Raw genomic sequence first — 18963 nt, 5'->3', positions numbered from 1 at the left:
ATAAACGAAAGGAAACTAATTGTTCCTACTTACTTCAATATAGTTCGTGGTAGAGGGTATAAAAAGTTAGGCCCGGCCGAACTTATCGCCGTTCTTGTTTCACGGCGTTAACTGTTAAAATTAGAATGAGACATTTATTTACTTAAAGTTTCACTAAACATCCTATATTTAGGTCCTTGTGGTCGAGGTTATAACAAGATGGACCTGACGGAAATTAATGCCTTTTGACTCGTTTTTTTACCCTCAGCATTTATGCTAGCGTGGGTATATACACTTTCATACGGGCAAAATGTGCCTCATCGAAATAATGTTTTTAGATCCAAAGTATGTTTGGACGAAATGTGTTTCAGACAATTTGTAGTTGATTAAGCCATGTCCGTCCGTCTGTCTGGCTGGGTCCAAAATTTGTCTCTCGTAAAATGTTGTCCAATCTTAGTTTAAGTTATATCGGTGCACTCCTTCCGGTACCTCCCCACAAAATGTTCGGAAAATTTCTGCGCAATTTTTTCCACACATACATAGATGAACTCAATCGGTCCACTCCTTCGGGTACCTCTCACACAAAATTTCGAAAAAGTTCAGTTTAGGACCAGCTCTCGAAACGCTTTGGTTTTTGTTGTAACAAATTGTTCTCACTGTCCCAAACAACGTTAAAAGTTTCATTAGGAGCAGGTCCATACTTTCTGAAAAATAGCCTGGAAGGTACAAAAAAAACCAATGACACCGCGTGTTGGAGCGCAAGATAACTTTCAAACGGATCTGCCGATTCGGTCCAAATGTTGGCCTTCGTAATATTTTGTTCAAACTTAGTTTAAGTTCGAAGATAGGCCAATCTGTCCACTCCATGGTCCATACTTTACAGGTTCGAATATGGGCTATATTTGTCCACTCCTTCGGGTACCTCCCACACCAAATTTCGGATAAGTTCACTTTCAGACCTGCTCTCGAATTACTTTGATTTTTGTTGAAGCAACTTGCATTCACTGCCTCAATTACAACGGTAAAATTTTTTCCATTTCGGTCCTCTCCTTACGGTACCTCCCCTTAAAAGTTCAAGATTTGTGTCTAAGTGCAGTTCAGATGCTGTTCGTTGTGGTCCTGTTTACAGCGATATTATGTGTTCCGTGGACAAGTCCATGCTTCTTGGCATACTGGTCCAAAAGTTATAAGAAATGAATAGTGGATGCGATATCTATCGAAGAGATTTTACTCCCAAAATAAGATGCACCTCCTTAATGGACTTTAATCCTAATCCAAATTTTTGTCGGCAAGTTCAAATGTCCAAAAAGGTCCACAAAATTCTGAAAAGACCCGAAATATATTAGATCTGTCCGTAGATGGAAGTTTCAATTCACATAAGCTGAGGGTATATCTCTGTCGACAAAGCCGACTGATACTTTTTTACTTGTTTTTTATAATGTTACAAACCCAACCTCTACAGCCAATTTTTTGTTGGTCTCAAGGGAAAACTTGACTTATCGACATACATCTCAATTTAAAAACTTGGAGTTTATACTCCGAAGACATTTATATAATTATGAAACTCCGTAAACTTAACTTTCACTATATGTGTATTATATATCTAATACCGCTTAACCAACTAACACAAAAATATCAGTTTAAATTTTTCCACTCTCTCTCAGTTTCCATAAATACCTTTGAAGCTTAAATAATTCTGTCATAATAACCACTTTTTCTATTAAAACCCCTCCGGTTTTGCGGCTGTTGTTGTGATGTCTGTTGTTATGCAACACTTATTGTATCACAAATGTATACTTCATTAATTCCACTCCTATATGGTCGAGTTATGTGAATTTATGTCACTTCAACCCTGGCTGGCTGATGTTGTTGTGCAAAAAAAACAAATGCCTTTTTACCTTATCATCCTTATTCTATGCTAAATATGTTTTTACCCACTTTTCTTTTGTCCGCATTTCAGGTGGAAAATCGTGCACTAAGGTTACGTGAGGCAATGCAACAATACCAGGACGAAACAGTGCCCTCAGCATCGGCCTTAAGGCAACAAACACAACAGCAGTCGTTGCTGCAGGATACGGTAAATCAAGCACTGCATTTTGGTCCACAACAGAATGCGAATGGTTTGCATGTCAAAGTCATAGAATCTAGCGATGATCCTGGTGGAATGCGTGCACGTATCGGCGGTTTAGGCTTGAACGGTTTATCACCACAGGAGGAAACGTCACGCCTTATTATTTCCACTGGCTTGGCAGCATCACCTAATGGTGCTGCTATTGCAGGAGTGGGAGTAGGAGCAGCAGGTGCTGGTAATAATGGAGATTGGGAATATTTCGATGAGGCTGGTTATATACGTGGTGGTGCATTGCGTACGGGAGAAGATCCTTATATACGCAATCGTTTCAACCAAGAAGCCAGTGATGCATTGCCAAGCAATCGTGAGATTCCCGATACAAGACATCCAATGTAAGTATGGTATAGCAATTTATGAAAAAAGTATAAGAGGAAGGTAAAGTATAAGATAGACAGACATTCGTATAATGATGGTGAATATATATGTTTTAAGCAATTTAATTAAAAAGTCAAACTGTAGCAGTTACTAGTTGTGCGAAGTAATGTGAAACTTTGTCATTTCATGTTCTATAATCTGATGGTAGAAACATGTCGCTCATTTACTCAAAGAGTGACATAACTCAAAAAATGTGTTCTGAGTTAGCAATTTCTATTTTTATACCCTCAGCATTTATGCTTACGAGGGTATATACACTTTCATACGGGCAAAATGTGCCTCATCGAAATAATGGTTTTAGACCCCAAGTATGTTTGGACGAAATGTGTTTCAGACAATTTGGAGTCGATTGAGCAATGTCCGTCCGTCTGTCTATCTGGCTGGCTGGAGCGCACGATAACTCTCGAATGGATGAACCGATTCGGTTAAAATTTTGGCTTTCGTAATATTTTGCTCAAACATAGTTTAAGTTCGAAGATGGGCTATATCGGTCCACTCCATTCGGTACCTCCCCCACAAAAGTTCGAAAATGTTCGGAAAATTTGTGCGCACGATAACTCTTGAAGGGAGTAACCGATTTGGTCCATACTTTGCCCATAGTAAAATGTGTACCAGACTTAGATAATGTTTCAATATAGACTCAATCGGCCCACTCCTTCGGGTACCTCCCATACAAAATTTCGGAAAAGTTCAGTTTAGGGCCATCTCTCGAATCGCTCTGATTTTTGTTTTAGCAACTTGTATTCACTGCCCTCCATACGACGGTACAAGTTTCATTAGGGGCAAGTCCATACTTCCTGAGAAAATAGCCTGAAAGTTGCAAAAAATCACTATGACACCGTGTGAGGTGGTTGGAGCGCAAGATAACTCAAGAACGGATATGCCGATTCGGTCCAAAATTTGGCCTTAGTAATATTTTGTCCAAACATACTTTAAGATTGAAGATAAGCCATATCGGTCCACACCTTCAGGTACCTTCCCCACAAAAGTTCAAAAATGTTCGGAAAATTTGTTCATACGGTAACTCTTGAAGGGAGTGGCAGAATTGGTCCATACTTTACACATCCTAATATATCTACTAGATATAGATCAGGATCAAATATGGACTATATTTGTCCACTCCATCCGGTACCTCCCACACAAAATTTCGGATAAGTTCACTTTAAGACCTGCTATCGAATCACTTTGAATTTTGTTGAAGCAACTTGCATTCGCTGCCTCAATTACGATGGTAAACGTTTTTTCAGGGGCAAGTCCATACTTCTTGAGCAAACATCCCGAAAGGGTGTAAAAACCCCCTATGGCACAATGTGTAGTGGCTGGAAATCCACTTCCATAATGGTCAATGTAGATCCATTCCTTTTAGTATCTCCTCCGCAAAACGTTTGATCTCTAATTCTAATGAACATTTTTGTCGGTTCAAATTCCCAACATTTTTAAAAACCCCTAAATACATACGTTTTTTGAGAAAAAAAATTGTTTCAATATATACAGGCTGAGGGTATATCTCTGTCGACAAAGCCGACTGATACTTTTTAATTTGTTTTTTTTTTTCAATTCAACCTGGCAGGTTTCATCCCTTGCGTAGCGTCATCCTATGCATAGCTTAACACAGACAGGCCTATTGCTTTATAACAGGATTTAGCAAGGATTTTTTGTCAGCACCCCAAGTGTTGACGACCAGTGTCTTGAGGACCTTGTATATACTTCTGATCTTGTTGCAAATACTTGTGGCATGCTATTGAATGCTACACCCAATATCTGGGGGTAGTTAGTGGTCGGAATCTGGACACCATTGACCAATATGTTAAGAGGAAGCTTAATTTCAGCCATCCAGGTGGTGAGCAGAATGACAGTAAATTAAGCGTCGGATACTTTTTATATTCCTCAGACGAAAGCACCCCAAGTGTTGACGACCAGTGTCTTGAGGAACATGTTTCTAATTCTGATATTGTCGCAATTAGTTGTGGCATGCTATTGAATGCTGCACCCAATATCTTGGGGTAGTTAGTGGTCGGAATCTGGACACCATCTACCAATTTATTAAGGGGAGCTTCATTTCAGCCACCCAGGTGGTGAGCATTATAGCAGTAGATTAAGCGGCGGGATATTTTCATATTCCTCAGATGAAAGAACTGTCAACTATGTAGATATTTACGTCATCGACGCAGGGACCCGACGCCAAGATCGCACAATTAACTGCACAACTTACGATCTCTATGCCGTCGGGAGGGTATATCAGTTCAGAAAGGTAGAGAAAGGTTAAACAGGTGCGGAGATATCACACGCTCACTTCTTACTTCTGAATTGCACAAACGACTGTCGTCCCCAACGTATTGTCCAACGTTTCAAACACTGCTGGAGGGAAGAGTCTTCTATGTCCTCGAACAGCTTGGCAGCTTTGTTGACCGTATCGAAGGCCTTGGAGTGGTCAAGAGCCATCATGACTGTTCGGTGGCACGGCCTGTTTTGGTTTAATCCGTAAGGACGTTAACCTTAGTTGGCCTCGAGTTAGCATTAAATTCAATTTAGGCACTCTGTAATCGCTCGGACTTCCGCCTATGTTTATGGCAGTAGGATAGAGCTTATTGTTTGTTGTTCTTCAATGACCGGTTAATGACCGGTTTTTTCCACCCTTGCATCTATCTACATATCTCTGTCTAGTATTAACGTTTCACATAAGTTAACTACACCTGTTTCAGGTATCCGATCTGCTACAGTATGATGTATTTAATCACCCAATGTGACCTTTAATGTGTTTTGGTAGTATGTTCTCGGCAACCTCTTCATGGTTTCGGCTTCCATCCTCTGTTTCTTCCCAGTTGAAAACTTTTTATATCTATACTCCCAAGATCTCATGTTGATTGCCAAACACTTGGAACATGCACAGGGTTTGCATGCTCAGTGTTCACAATAGCTATTGGTCGAGGCCCTTGAATGGGATCTTACAGTTTGTCGTCTATCATGTTCTCAATGGTTTCCTGGTGGTCCTTGTGTATACTGTCAGATCCTCTACTCTACTCGATCTCCGCATAACACAATTCGTCCCTGTAATGCCTTTTTGCTACCTTTGCAATCTTTCTTCAATTTGCCACCTTCCCAAGGTGTTACAATTCTGCAGACAATCTCCCCCAGATCCTCTACTCGTGACGATCACCGCATAACACAATTCGTTCCTTTAAAGGATTTTTTGCTACCTTTGCCATCTTCCTCTTCTAAGGTGTTCGAGATTTCCATTCTAAATCCCCAGACTTTCCAGAAAATTCAGTGGTCAGGCTCACCTTCTTTATGTTCGAGTGTCGTCCTCCTCCAAAGTATTTGCCTTTGATTAAATCATAACGAGGCACTTAAGAGTGGAAAATCTTTTTCTCGTTACATGTATTTGTTGTGTTCTGCACCTCGAGAGAACTTAAACTCTTCGCCACTTCCGAGGAGGTAGAAAAAGTGTATTTGATATATTTGGAAGTATCCTGCTGCCTTTTTGTTCAGCCGCACCTGGTACATCTTTAACCTTCGTCGTTGACCACCTTAGAGAAGTTGCCGCCTGTACTTTTTCCTTCTACCACATTTATTGTTTGTTTTAATATGACACACCCTTACATAAATTAGTTAAGTCGATGCGCTAGTCACTGAGTACCAACGAAGGAATCTTGTTCGACAATTAATTGATCGGTTGGTAATGTTCTAAGTGGCTCCAGTGTGAATGTTTATGATGAGGCAAGATCAACATAATAAGATGTTTTAAATGCAATTAACACTTAGGTAGTCTAGACGTGTCTACAAGATTGTTGCAGGAACCATGCTTAAAGGCATGTCAAAAAAGATTTCTATGATTTAGGGATAGAAGTCTAAAGGATTATGAATATTCATATTCATTCGTTCGCCATAGGGACGTCCGGACGGCGCAACCCCCCGTTAAAAGATCTTGCTTGAACTTTTTGAAAATGTTGCTAAAAAAAAAGCCATATTTGGTCTAGTGGACCCCTGAAATAAATTTCTGTATACTTTGACGTATTGTAAGTTTAGATGGCGCCTCTCATCATCCAACGGATAAAGGATAAGCGACTATTTTATTATTGCATAGCCCATCATAATAATGATGGCATTAAAATGATGAAGGATTTTGCTATTTTAGTGTTGTCATTTACTCTAGTAGATGTAGTTTCTGACGAAGCATGTGATGGAGCCTTCAGAATTGCAGAGAATTCATTGTCAGTTATAAAGGACAATATTAACTTACCATTTTGAAACCATAAATCAAGATTTGTCAACCAAAATTTTTAACTCCATCTTATAACCTATTGTTGCCCTTAATATATCACTCCATTTTGGCAAATAACCTTATGAAAATATGCTTCACTTCTTATATGTACATATGTATGTGGCCACATTTATTAATGAATTGCCATTCTCGTGCTGTTTTTCTTCTACCACATATTTCAGGTGCCGTAACAAATCATATCGCAAGGATTTGCCAGAGACCAGTGTCATTATAACATTTCACAATGAAGCCAGATCTACATTGCTGCGGACCATTGTAAGGTAAGCTAATAGTAACAGCTAGAATATTCACTGACCACATGAAGTCCAGTGGATGGAGTATGTTAAGAGTCCATCCATGCGTTTCGTGGTGGTAGTGGTGGTGGGGTTTATTTTGCCCATAAATTTCATTTAATGCCAACAAAATAAATTAATGGTAATACCTTTTTTATGCTCTTCTTTTTCTGCTCGCTTTTCTCTTGGTTCCAGTGTCCTTAATCGCAGCCCGGAACATTTAATACGTGAAATAATTTTGGTGGACGACTTCAGTGATCATCGTAAGTATAAATCATGCGATTAAAATAAAGGATTCATGTCATTAAAATTTCTCAACCACCATTATTTATTTCTTTACCATTCTCTTTACTTTTAATGACATTCCTGCAGCTGAGGATGGCCAAGAATTGGCAAAAATCGATAAGGTGCGAATAATACGCAATGACAAACGTGAAGGTTTGGTACGTTCACGAGTACGTGGTGCCGATGCTGCGGTTTCTGAAGTTCTCACCTTCCTCGACAGCCATGTGGAATGCAATGAACAGTGGTTGGAGCCACTGCTCGAACGTGTCAAAGAAGATCCCACCCGGGTGGTGTGCCCCGTCATCGATGTTATTAGCATGGACAATTTCCAATATATTGGAGCATCAGCCGATTTGCGTGGTGGTTTCGATTGGAATCTCATATTCAAATGGGAATATCTCAGTCCAGCAGAAAGAACGGCACGTCAACATGATCCAACCACAGCTATTCGAACGCCCATGATTGCAGGTGGTCTCTTCGTCATTAATCGAGCCTATTTCAATAAACTGGGAAAATATGACATGAAAATGGATGTATGGGGTGGTGAGAATCTCGAGATCTCATTCCGTGTGTGGCAATGTGGGGGCAGTTTGGAAATTATACCATGCAGTCGGGTGGGCCATGTGTTCCGCAAACGTCATCCATACACATTCCCCGGTGGCAGTGGCAATGTGTTTGCACGCAATACACGACGTGCTGCTGAAGTGTGGATGGATGATTACAAGCAATACTATTATGCCGCAGTGCCGTTGGCGAAGAACATTCCATTTGGCAAGTGAGTATCGCAAAAAGAGCAACCACCAGTAGTAGTAGTAGTATTTGACAAATGTTCAGTGTGTTTTTATTTGAGTTTGGGTTTTTCATGATGGTCCACAATTCATCTGTTCTTTGATTGTGATTCGAATGTGACGTATATATTTGGGTATATATGTCAGTGTGTGTGCATGAGATGTGGTTGCGGCTTTGGTTTTGTTGGTTAGAACCATGAGTGAGTGCCAGTGTAAATTGTGGTAGGCTCTTTGAAAGAAGGAATATAAAATTGATTGAGTAGGATGGACACAACCATATCAGAGTATGAATGTTTTTAATTTTGTGGTTAAACAATGGTGTGCGAGTGTTAGTGTAGAATACTACATAGAGTGAAGAATGTGTGTGTGATTATATCATAATACTTTGACGCAGTAATCAAATTACGATTGGCCACTGTGGGTTATTGACTGTATATGTATGAACATCTTTTCTGTCCTCGGGGGCAGTTGTCTATTTACATAAAAGAGCTAATGGTGATATATCATATCAAGAGGTTGAGAAATGGCAATTCAAAAGCTTTGTTAATAGGAAGGAGTAGGTAGATGAAACAGAAGAATAATCCTATCACTGGCCAATAATCGTGCAATCTTTAAAGAATATTTTCAATGACTCTCAGGCCATAATGGTGGATTTTAAATAATACTTTTCAACGACTATCACATCAATATTCGTGGATTTTTTGAACAATATTTTACAACGACTATCACATCAATAATCGTGTATTTTTTTAACAATATTTTTCAACGACTATCACATCAATAATCGTGGAGTATTTAAACAATATTTTTTTAACGACTATCACATCAATAATCGTGGAGTATTTAAACAATATTTTTTAACGACATTCACTTCCATAATGGTGGATTTTTTAAAAAATATTTTTCAACGACTTTCACATCAATAATCGTGGATTTTTTAAACAATATTTTTCAACGACTTTCACATCAATAATTGTGAATTTTTTAAACAATATTTTCCAACGACTTTCACATCAATAATCGCGGATTTTTTAAACAATATTTTCCAACGACTGTCATATCATTAATCGCGTATTTTTTGAACAATACTTTTCAACGACTATCACATCAATAATCGTGGATTTTTTGAACAATATTTTTCAACGACTATCACATCAATAATCGTGGATTTTTTGAACAATATTTTTCAACGACTATCACATCAATAATCGTGGAGTTTTTAAACAATATTTTTCAACCACTTTCACATCAATAATTGTGGATTTTTTAAACAATATTTTTCAACAACTTTCACATCAATAATCGTGGTTTTTTTAAACAATATTTTTCAACGACTTTCACATCAATAATCGTGGATTTTTTAAACAATATTTTTCAACTTCTTTCACATCCATAATCGTGGATTTTTTAAACAATATTTTTCAACTTCTTTCACATCCATAATCGTGGATTTTTTAAACAATATTTTTCAACTTCTTTCACATCCATAATCGTGGATTTTTTAAACAATATTTTTCAACTTCTTTCACAATATTTTTTAACGACTTTAACATTAATAATCGTGGATTTTTTAAACAATATTTTTCAACGACTTTTACATCAATAATCGCGGATTTTTTAAACAATATTTGTCAACGACTGTCACATCATTAATCGTGGATTTTTTTAACAATATTTTTCAACGACTATCACATCAATATTCGTGGATTTTTTGAACAATATTTTACAACGACTATCACATCAATAATCGTGGATTTTTTGAACAATATTTTTCAACGACTATCACATCAATAATCGTGGAGTATTTAAACAATATTTTTTAACGACATTCACTTCCATAATGGTGGATTTTTTAAAAAATATTTTTCAACGACTTTCACATCAATAATCGTGGATTTTTTAAACAATATTTTCCAACGACTTTCACATCAATAATCGTGGATTTTTTAAACAATATTTTTCAACGACTTTCACATCAATAATCGTGGATTTTTTAAACAATATTTTTCAACGACTTTCACATCAATAATCGTGGATTTTTTAAACAATATTTTTCAACGACTTTCACATCAATAATCGTGGATTTTTTAAACAATATTTTTCAACGACTTTCACATCAATAATCGTGGATTTTTTAAACAATATTTTTTAACGACATTCACTTCCATAATGGTGGATTTTTTAAAAAGTATTTTTCAACGACTTTCACATCAATAATCGTGGGTTTTTTAAACAATATTTTTCAACGACTTTCACATCAATAATCGAGGATTTTTAAAGAATAACTTTCAATGACTTTCACATCAATAATCGTGAATTTTTATACCCTCAGCATTTGTGCTAACGAGGGTATATCAGGAATATTGTCAATTATTTCATATTCCATTTCAGAAAAAAAGGATAAATTTTTTTCGCGCTACATCAACGATTTTTGATATGTAGGTTAAGAAAAAGATTCCCTGTACGAATCTGGTCGCGAGCCAATTTTTGGGTGTTGCGGACAAAAGTTATGGCGCTTTTATTTCGCTTTTTAAGAAAGAAAATATTATAAAAACGCTAATTATTTTAATGAGCACAATTGTTACAAAAAAGCTCTCTCGAAGTGACTTCAGCGAGTAGATTGCATAATACCTGCAAAATGTTACACAGAATTCGCGGAATGTACATAAAATTGCTAAATTATTGAATATAAGTCTACTTTTTTCAAAATTAAGGCCCATTTAGTGGTCATATAATTACATAAAAATTTGTTGTGAATCCAAACTTCACGGCGTATCAAATGAGACTGCAATCATACAGATTGGTGTTATAGTTTGGATGTTACAGCCAAAATAAGCACATATTTTGGTCAAAAAATAATTTTTTGTTTGAAAAAATATTTTTTTCACATGCATTATGTAGTAGAAAATATTCTAAAAATTTATAGGAATACTTCCTTCATTTTGCTTAAATCTCCCAACAAAATAGGCGGATTTTGCTTTATTGACATTCATATTAAAGCTTTCCCATTAGGGAAGCTAATTGGGTTGATGAGGATATATGTCAAAGCTTCTGAAATGGAAATAGAGGTCAAATAACCCATTTTTATTTGTATGCATTTTAAAATACGTGTAAATCGCGTAATTATCAAAATCATTTTGTCCGCATGTGATTTTCATGTACAGCAAGACCATATCTTTTAATTTGTATATATTTTTCGAAATTTAATTGGGAGGCTAAGATGTAGCATCAGCTGCATCTTAGCATTAAAATACCTATAAAATATCGCTAATTTGCGCAAAGTGCATACAATTTTTGTCCGCATCCGATTTCAATGTCCACCATGAAAATCTACATCGATATATATCTATTTTAAGGCGATCAATCAAGAACCGTGGATGTAGCATCACACACTATTTTTTGGGATAAAATGAATGTAGCTCCCTTATCAGTGAAGTTTTCAAAGCTCTGTTTCCGCTAAAACGAAGATGCTGCACTAGTTTTTTCATTGCAGTGGAAACGAACTGCAGAAAACGCGATAAAATACGCGATATTTCCAAAAATAATTTTAGGTGATTTTTCTACTTTGGACTTTCTTGTAACTCGCGTTTTAGTGGATGGATTTTCACGAGGAATGATTTATTAGATCCGGAACGTAAAAAACTAAAATGCGCAATCAAGTACGAGGAAATCGAAAGATAATTGTAAAAATTAGGCCCGAAAAATATGATTTTTAGAAAAATGTTCGCACAAAATTTCCGTATTTGGATGCAGATTTCTATGAAGCTGTGTAGACTACATTCACGACACATATATCAAATAACTCAAAATCGCGAGTTCTACAATCCTATATACGATTTTTTGTAAAACCTGTTTGCGGAATGAAGTTAGAAGAAAATGTCAAAAAACACTGTAAAACTGGCTTCAAAATGTCAGCATCATTTAATGGTAGAAGCAGTTCAAATTTTGAAAAGTATTACATCAGTGAGATGATTCTTATTTAGTTTGCTTCTACTTTTATTTTGACAGGAAAATCGAGAGAAGTGTGGTTTACTCACAAATCGAGAGAAAACAAAAAAAGACATGGTGGCTTCAACCCATTTTTACCCATTTTTTAACATAAATATAGCCACAGCTTCCACACAAATTATCTTTTAAGGCCAATATTTTTTGCCACGTCCAACAACATTTCATTTTATCCAAAAATATTTAATTTGTATAATATAGAACCACAAGTCGCGTATTCTAAAAGGGTAAACCTTGGCTTCAGCTATGTTAAATTTTCAAAAATATTGGTGATATACACTTTCATACGGGAAAAATGTGCCTCATCGAAATAATGGTTTTAGACCCCAAGTATGTTTGGACGAAATGTGTTTCAGACAATTTGGAGTCGATTGAGCAATGTCCGTCCGTCTGTCTGGCTGGCTGGATCTCGAACGGATCAATCGATTCGATTCAAAATTTGGCTTTTGTAATATTTTGCCCAAACGTAGTTTAAGTTCGAAGATGGATTATATCGGTCCACTCCTTCCTGTGCCTCCCCCACAAAAGTTCGAAAATGTTCGGAAAATTTGTGCGCACGATAACTCTTGAAGGGAGTAACATATTTGGTCCATACTTTTCCCATCGTGAAACGTGTACCAGACTTAAATAAGGTTTCAATATGGACTTTTCAGAAAAGTTCAGTTTAGTGTCATCTCTAGAATCGCTTTGATTTTTGTTCAAGCAACTTGTATCCACTGTCCTCCATACGGCGGTACAAGTTTCATCAGGGGCAAGTCCATACTTCCTGAGAAAATAGTCTGAAAGTTGCAAAAAACCCATATGACACCGTGTGAGGTGGTTGGAGCGCAAGATAACTCTCGAACGGATCTGCCGATTCGGTCCAAAATTTGGCCTTAGTAATATTTTGTCCAAACATAGTTTAAGTTTGAAGATAAGCCATATCGGTCAACTCCTTCAGGTACCTCCCCCACAAAAGTTCAAAAATGTTCTGAAAAATTATTCGTACGGTAACTCTTGAAGGTAGTGGCCGAATTGGGTAGATCGGGTTCAACTATGGACTATATTTGTACACTGCATCCAGTACCTCCCACACAAAATTTCGGTTAAGTTCTCTTTAAGACCTGATATCGAATCACCTTGATTTTTGTTGAAGCAACTTGCATTCGCTGCCTCAATTACGATGGTAAAAGTATTTTTAGGGGCAAGTCCATACTTCTTGAGCAAACAGCCCGAAGAGTGTAAAAACCCCCTATGACACCATATGTTGTGGTTGGAGATCCACTTCCATAACGGTCAATGTCGATCCATTCATTTTAGTATCTCCTCCGCAAAACTTTTGATCTTTAATCCTGATCAACATTTTTGTCGGTTCAAACTCCCAAAATTTTAAAAACTCCCTAAATACATACGTATTTTGGGAAAACAAAATTTTCAATATACACAGGCTGAGGGTATATCTCTGTCGGCCAAGCCGACAGATACTTTTTTACTTGTTTGATTTTATAACGGTTAATCTAGTTAAAAACGGGTGTTCTTGGATTATCAATTTTAAACTGGAATATCAACGGATTTCTACAGCCTATTTTTCAACTTTTTTACTTGTTTGATTTTTTAACGGTTAATCTAGTTAAAAACGGGTGTTCTTGGATTATCAATTTTAAACTGGAATATCAACGGATTTCTACAGCCTATTTTTCAACCGATTTCATTGATTTTTCGCTTTTTGAAAAAATATTTTCGTCTTCCATGGACTTTCACAAAACCCAATTTATGCATCAGAACCCCTGCAAATTTTTCGTGTAGCACAGTGTAATCGTGTACTTATTAAGGAATATTTTTCAATACCAGATGTAATGCTAGATTTAATTTCAATTTACCAAAGACATCCCAAAGTATTATATGTTAGAATTTTACTACTTCTGTCTTCAATATTTGTGTGTACTTGTTTGTGTACATTCACATTCTTGGTTCATACCATTGTATTAATATATGCCCTTTTCATCTCTTTCTCTTTTATTCCATTTCTCCATTATTTTCATTTGCCCCAAACCGCAGCATCGACGACCGTTTAGCCCTGAAGGAGAAATTGCAGTGTAAACCATTCAAATGGTACTTAGAAAATGTTTATCCTGATTTACAAGTTCCTGATTCATATGAATTTGGCCAATTTCGCCAAGGTGATTTCTGTTTGGATACCATGGGAAATTTGGCGGATGGCACAGTTGGTAAGTAATAAAAATAGAAAACAATTGGTGTGTGTTAAATTTTTTATGGCATAATAAAGGATTGTAACGTGAAAAAGTGGTTGTTTTGCACAAGAGGGGGATTGTTATTGTCATTATATCCTGCTAAAATGTTTTTTTCGTTGTTTGGAATGTTTTTATATGGGTTAATATTAATTTTTTTCTTTGGGTTGATGGAGATGGAAATTCCATGGAAACTATGGGAGATTTACACAAATGGAATCAAGTGGAAAACAAAATAATAGATACATTAAACTCCTTTCTTTAACTCCAGAAAGAGAAAGCCTAAGAGAAGTATTGCCAAAAAAATTCTCTACCATGAATTTTCCCTTAAGAACTTAATATAATTCAAAATTACTTCTCACTTCATGTCCATAGCACCCGTAACGTCCTTTGAAAAATCTTTACATGTTGACCATTTGGTATAAATTTCAAGCTAAACCGCCTTCTTTTATTAAATAAAAATTTCACAAAGATTAAACTAACGTCATTTTCTGTTCGTTTTCTGACAATTCATCTGGATGCCTGTAGGTTTTGACATCCATAAACGATGTCAATTAACTTCATCTTTCAAGCGAATTGCTTTTTTCTTTTTCTACCAATTAATTGATGCACATCATGTATGCGTAAAAGGAATTAAAAAACAAAATGAAACAAAAAATTCTTAAAAGTGATTTCTTATTTTAATAGATTGTCACCACCCACCACCAACAGCAATTCCATTTTTAACATCAATTTTTCATTGTTTGCCTTTCATTTATTTGCAGGTCTCTTCCAGTGCCACAACACTGGTGGCAATCAAGAGTGGGCCTATACCAAGCGCCAGCAAATAAAACACGATGATCTCTGCTTAACACTGGTGCAATTCTCACGAGGCTCTCAGGTTATCATGAAACTATGCGACGATTCGGAAAATCAGAAATGGGTGCTGCGTGAAGGCGGTTTTATAAGGCATCACAAATTGAATGTCTGTCTGGATTCAAGGGATCATACACAAGTTGGTATTTCAGCACAACGATGCAATTCGGCACTGGAAACCCAACGATGGTTGTTTACCACAACAAAAGCGTGAGGACGATGACGACAGCAAGAACTGCAACGCAACAACACCACAGAGGAGGGCAGTTAAATACTGAATACGTTATGGCATAGGGCATTTTGGGTTTTGAAAAGACGAAAAGTGAACTACACAAAAACAAAAAAAAAAAAAACAAATGCAACGGGGGGATAAATATTTGACGAGATGGCATGGATTGATGAAATGAAAATAAAGGACTTGACTGACTGAAGATTATTTTTTTTAACCAACAGCAACAACAACCAACGGGGCTACATCAACAGCAGCTATACAACTACCAACTAAAGCAACAACAAACAATAAACGAAAAACTGAGCATTTCACAGAAAAATCAACAGAAGAACAAAAAACCCAAATAACGACAAATAAATGTAGTGTATGAAGAACCCAACGATGGACCACGAGGAGAGAAGGCTACATTTTCACTTGAAATCCATCACAGCATTGTGAATTATTGTTAAGAAAAAAGTTATGAATATGTAGTGTATGAAGAACCCAACGATGGACCACGAGGAGAGAAGGCTACATTTTCACTTGAAATCCATCACAGCATTGTGAATAATTGTTAAGAAAAACGTAATGAAAGTTGGTTGGGTGGATGACCGACCGGCCCAGCGTATTGCTGAGATTGTATTATGCTTTTGCCAGTGATATTAAATATATAACAGTGTTCTTTTTTATGATGAATTTATTTTTTATCAATATTTTTTTGTTATTTTTTTTTTTTTTTGTTTTACCGGAACAGTCGAATATGGTTATATCAAACAATTTCAGCAGTTCCCAATATCAATTAGTATGTGGAAATTTATAACAAGTTATAACTCCCAACACGTCCTTTATAACCATGTTCGACTGTGTTTTGCAGTTTTAAGTGTTAATACTTCATAGACGTGGTAATTGTTCGTGAAAATAGTTAAAATCCATGGAGGAGAAAATGTTAATGAAACACATTGTTGTGACGATGAAAACTTAATGACATGGATGATGGCAATGTTGTAATTTTATTGAAAATTCATGGCATAGGGTAAAGGGATAATTGGTTTTCTTTAAAGAGTCTGTCATACATTTTAATTAGCGATAATATTGATATTGTAATTATTTTGTCGGAATATGCATATTATAGCGAAATAGTTGGGTGGGCCAACATTATTAGAAATACCCATTAATTGGCTCGCCATAGGATATTCTTATTAAGACACCGAGTGAAGTTCTGTTAACAACTCTTCCCAAACCAACTGTCGAAGAACATTTTCCTCTCCTCCAAAACATGGTTCTTAAGCACTTTAAACAAATATTCAGGCGACCATCGACGTAGCCAGGGGGAGGCCCGGGAGCCCGCCCCCTCGGAATGGTAATTTGTTTAAACATTTTTTGACCTTTTTTTAATAGTTGGAACCATGGCACAATTACCCAGCTAGTGGCATCATAAAATTTTAAATATGTTATGTCAAAATTTTTTTAATGTTGTTGGGAAAATTACAACAAAAATATTTTTTTATAAAGGAATTTGACATTTCATATTCGAACCATGACCATTGTGCCATGGTTGGAACCCGGGCAAATTTATATAAGGTAGAAGTGACAATCAGCTGTATTCTTACCTTTTTTTTGGAAATTTAGTTTTCAAAATGTAATAGGGTCTACTCATGAAATTTGAAACTTCAAAATTTGCTACCCTAAAATACTGCTTTTCATCCTAAACGGGTAATAAGATTTACCTACGACAGTTCTAAATGTTTATACCCTACACCACTATGTGGGGAGGGTATTATAAGTTGGTTTTGGCCAAAAAGTTTGTAACGCATCGAAATAATGGTCGTAGACCCATACTTATATATACCAAAATGAATGTCTCGACGAGCTGAGTCGATCTGGCTATGTGTGTCCGTCCGTCAGTCCGTCCGTCTGTCCATCTAAACCTTGTAATCACGCTGCAGGTCGCAATTTTGATCGGATCGTCACGAAATTTTGGGCGTTGATGGGGGTCCCGGAGGGGAAGAAGCCTATTGATTTTGGTGATGGTAGGATAATATTAAGGGGTCGGAATGGGCAAAAAACTTATGTGGATAAAAAGACAACGTTTTTTTCCGAAGCGAATATCTCAGCTTCTATATGGGGTATACCAAAAGCAAAACCTGACAATAAAAGTAGAAAATATCATCTTACTAATGATATAAAGCAGGTTCTCGTATGTGATCAAACAACGAAGATATCACAATAGTCGCAAAAAAACCCAAATTTTCATTTTTGCGATTTTAATTATAATGGCGATTATCACAGCTTTGGTTGGGAACTTTCCAAAAGCAAAGCCTGGCTATGAAAGTAGAAGATCCCATCTTTACAATGATGTAAACTAGGTCGGCGTAGGTGACCAAATAACGGAGATTTCGCAATAGTCGGTAATACATCCCATTTTTCCGCTTTTTTGGAAATCACGCTACAGGTCGCAATTTTGATCGGATCGTCAGGAAATTTAGAGGGTTAATGGGGGTCTCAAGGATGAAGAAGCCTATTGATTTTGGTGATGGTCGGATAATATTTAGGGGTCGTAATGGACAAAAAACTTATTTGGAGGAAAAGACAACGTTTTTTCCTAAGCGAATATCTCAGCTTCAATATGGGGTATACCAAAAGCAGAACCTGGCCATGAAAGTAGAAAATATCACCTTTCTAATGATGTAAAGTCGTAGGTGATCAAACAACGAATATATCGCAATAGCCGTTAATAGAACCCAAAATTTTATTTTTGCGATTTTAATAATAATCTTTAGGTTGGCGTAGGTAGCCACATAACGGAGATATCACAATAGTCGGCAATACATCCCATTTTTTTCATTTTTTTGTAAACACGCTACAGGTCGCAATTTTGATCGGATCGTCACCAAATTTTGGGGGTTAATGGGGATCCTACAGAGAAAGAAGCCTATTGATTTTGGTGATGGTCGGATAATATTTAGGGGTCGGAATGGGAAAAAACTTATTTGGAGAAAAAGTCAACGTTTTATTTCAAAGCGAATATCTCCGCTTCTAAAAGAGGTATATCAAAAGCAAAACCTGATAATGAAAGTAGAAAATATCACCTTTGCAACGATGTAACGTAGGTTGTCGTAGGTGGTTCAACAACGAAGATATCGCAATAGCCGCTAATAGAACACAACTTTTAATTTTTACGATTTTAATAATAATGACGAATATCACAGCTTTGGTTCGCGACCTTCCAAAAGCAAACAATGAAAGTAAAAAATCACATCATTACAATGATGTAAAGCAGGTTGGCGTAGGTATCCAAATAACGGAGATATCGCAATGGTCGGTAATACATCCCATTTTTCCACTTTTTTGGAAATCACGCTACAGGTCGCAATTTTAATTGGATCGTCACGTGTTATTGGGGGTCCCACAGAGGAAAAAAACCTTTTGATTTTTGATAATGGTCGGAAATTATTCAGGGGTCGGAATGTGAAAAAAATATTTGGAAAAAAGACCACCGTTTTATTTCAAAGTAGGAGGTATATCGAAAGCAAAACCTGACAAGGAAAGTAG

At 36.6% G+C, this 18963-nt stretch overlaps 1 protein-coding gene across 2 annotated transcripts in view; it reads left to right on the top strand.

Moving 5' to 3' along the window:
• The window catches only part of Pgant2 (polypeptide N-acetylgalactosaminyltransferase 2), a 310217-nt gene extending 294178 nt beyond the window's left edge, over positions 1-16039 (top strand). For both annotated transcript variants that reach the window (XM_073969497.1, XM_073969496.1), the window contains exons 3-8: positions 1940-2442; positions 6929-7027; positions 7235-7302; positions 7412-8099; positions 14155-14324; positions 15110-16039. In XM_073969497.1, coding sequence (XP_073825598.1) covers positions 1940-2442; positions 6929-7027; positions 7235-7302; positions 7412-8099; positions 14155-14324; positions 15110-15414 — 1833 coding nt within the window. In that variant the 3' untranslated portion in view covers positions 15415-16039. The remainder of the gene's footprint in view (positions 1-1939; positions 2443-6928; positions 7028-7234; positions 7303-7411; positions 8100-14154; positions 14325-15109) is intronic.
• Positions 16040-18963: the final 2924 nt, after the last annotated feature.

The sequence above is a fragment of the Musca autumnalis genome, unplaced genomic scaffold (genome assembly GCF_047663935.1).
Source record: "Musca autumnalis isolate F117 unplaced genomic scaffold, ASM4766393v1 scaffold_2, whole genome shotgun sequence".
NCBI lineage: Eukaryota > Metazoa > Arthropoda > Insecta > Diptera > Muscidae > Musca > Musca autumnalis.
Note: the sequence above shows the minus strand (reverse complement) of the source record. Positions and strands in the feature narration are given on the sequence as shown.